Source organism: Cyberlindnera jadinii (genome assembly GCF_001661405.1).
Source record: "Cyberlindnera jadinii NRRL Y-1542 unplaced genomic scaffold CYBJAscaffold_2, whole genome shotgun sequence".
NCBI lineage: Eukaryota > Fungi > Ascomycota > Saccharomycetes > Phaffomycetales > Wickerhamomycetaceae > Williopsis > Williopsis jadinii.
Window position 1 is genome coordinate 431,313 of NW_017963653.1, and position 2,100 is coordinate 433,412.

Sequence of the window (2,100 nt, forward strand, 5' to 3'; positions counted from 1 at the left end):
ACGAAGGTTGTTGAGACGAAGGTTGAAGGTAGCCAAACGATTGTCACCACACGTACTGTGACCAGCACCTTGGCAGAGGCTTCGGGTACCAATGGTAGCTATAGAGCAACTGTTGAGGAGGAAACTGTGATAGTGACTGGAGCTGGAGATGCCATTCAGTCATCTGTTAGTGGCGCAGACGGAGCCGTGACGACCCAAGTAGTTGTTTCTCAATTTGATGGTGGCGCGGTGAGAATCATGGGCTCAGCGTTGACAGCGATGTTGATAGGAATTCTTTTATTCTGATACGTATCTGAGTGTAAGGTTAATGGTCCTTGTGTGGAAAGGCTGGTAATTTAAGCATCGGCTCAATATACACTGATCATCTTGATCCTACCTTCTGAATAATTGTAGCTGTACACTGCTGTTTGACTCTGGCTTATAGTGCGGTGCCTGGGTTACGGCACGATCGTTTACTGAGCCACGTTGTCGATGCCGCTATACTCAGAGAAGCAAGGTAGATCAACTATTAATAGGCAAAGAAGTAGTACTGTACGCCTGGTCTTGGAAGTCATACGAAACTCCCGTGGTTGGATATATGCGATATCTCATGGAAACGCTTCGCTAAACAGAAACCAGCGCAGTCATATTCAAGTCATTGAGATGCCAGTGTACACTACTTTGTCGGGTGTATCTATAGAAAAGCATCGTATATAAAATATGCGTATTTTCTAACGTTGATACCGCGTTCCTTTGGCAGGTTCAGGCAAGTCTTCATCAAGTATGACCAAGCATTGTACGCGAGGTGCTTTCTGACGCTGATGATTCATGGTTGCTGAACAATATCGGGCTTAAGAGTTTGTTTATTTTGGCCTTAGTCAGTGGTGACAACCACATCAATGGCTATATTGCACTGGAAATTAACCTGGAACGATATTGCTACAGTAATTAGACGTTGTTCTTTGAGGCTTTCAGCTCCATACTGCAACACCAGCGCACTCTTTCAATGTTGGTCTTATGGGCTTAGTTTGCACCGTCTTTTCTGTTGAACTTACGAATCGCACACCAAATGCCATGGTGTACAGCGTGCTCATGTCACAGCGTCTACTGCCTGAGCCTTGTTCTAAGCGCCCAGGCTTTTAGCGATGTAAGCCTATGTGGTGCTCACTATTTGGAAAAGTAAACATACACACAGAGTAAACAACAGTGTGAGCAACAGCGAAAATACCATTGAAGGCTTCACAGGCGCGTCCATAAACTAACTGCACGATGACTAGAAAATGAACACCTGGCGTGGAGACAGACATGAGAGGCCAGTAGCTGGATAGCTAAGTACGTTAGTCAGGTGCGTATCGTGCACATTGATGTTGTAAGGCGCTGTGCTCTTCATGGTTGATCTTATAGTTCCCCAAAATAGTGATATCACAGCGTACTACACAACCAACAGTTAAACGGTTATCGATACACTTCCCTTCCACTTCGAGTGCTGGCTGAACGTTACTAGCAATATGAAATAATTACAATAAGATAATTCTTAATCAATACGGTGTGAACAATATAATATAAAGGGCTGCGTTTATAAGAACTTGGAAAGAGACGAAGTACAGCGGTTCAAACAGTTTCTTTTGAACCTCTGTGGAAAACACCTGATTCTTGACAATTCATGATTCAAGCTGTTTCAAGAAAACAAAAAGGGGTGTAACCATTGTTAAGCTTTACAGTAGTTTACAATTCGACTAATTTAACAAGAAATCCTACAGTGTAAGTCAAAGGTGGAATACCACAGCGCCAAACTTTATAGTCTTTCTTGTATTGCTTGGTCTCCTAGCCCAGCTTGAGCACCAATTCCAAATGTGCTATAAAATGGCACTGTGAGACCCCCTTTTGGAGTCTGATAATGGCGCTATGGTTGTTCGAGCCATAGAAGTAAAGACTCATGAGACTGTCCATTCGCTTAACAGCTATTGTCGCGTACTTCACTGTTGCGGCTCTTGGAGCCGCTTCACCAGAGGCGTACGCAGACGCTGAAGCCATTGCAGCGGCTCTACCATGGGCTAATGCTAACCCTTATGCCGCTGCCGCTGCCAAAGCGTACGCTAATTCATACGCTGAAGCGTTGTC

At 44.5% G+C, this 2,100-nt stretch overlaps 1 protein-coding gene across 1 annotated transcript; it reads left to right on the top strand.

Moving 5' to 3' along the window:
* Window positions 1-6: 6 nt before the first annotated feature.
* On the top strand, window positions 7-285 carry CYBJADRAFT_171223 (uncharacterized protein; the record flags this gene model as incomplete). Its single annotated transcript, XM_020216197.1, has 1 exon — window positions 7-285. A coding segment is annotated over one exon (279 nt), but the record flags the coding sequence as incomplete, so codon positions are not given.
* Between the last annotated feature and the right edge of the window lie 1,815 nt (window positions 286-2,100).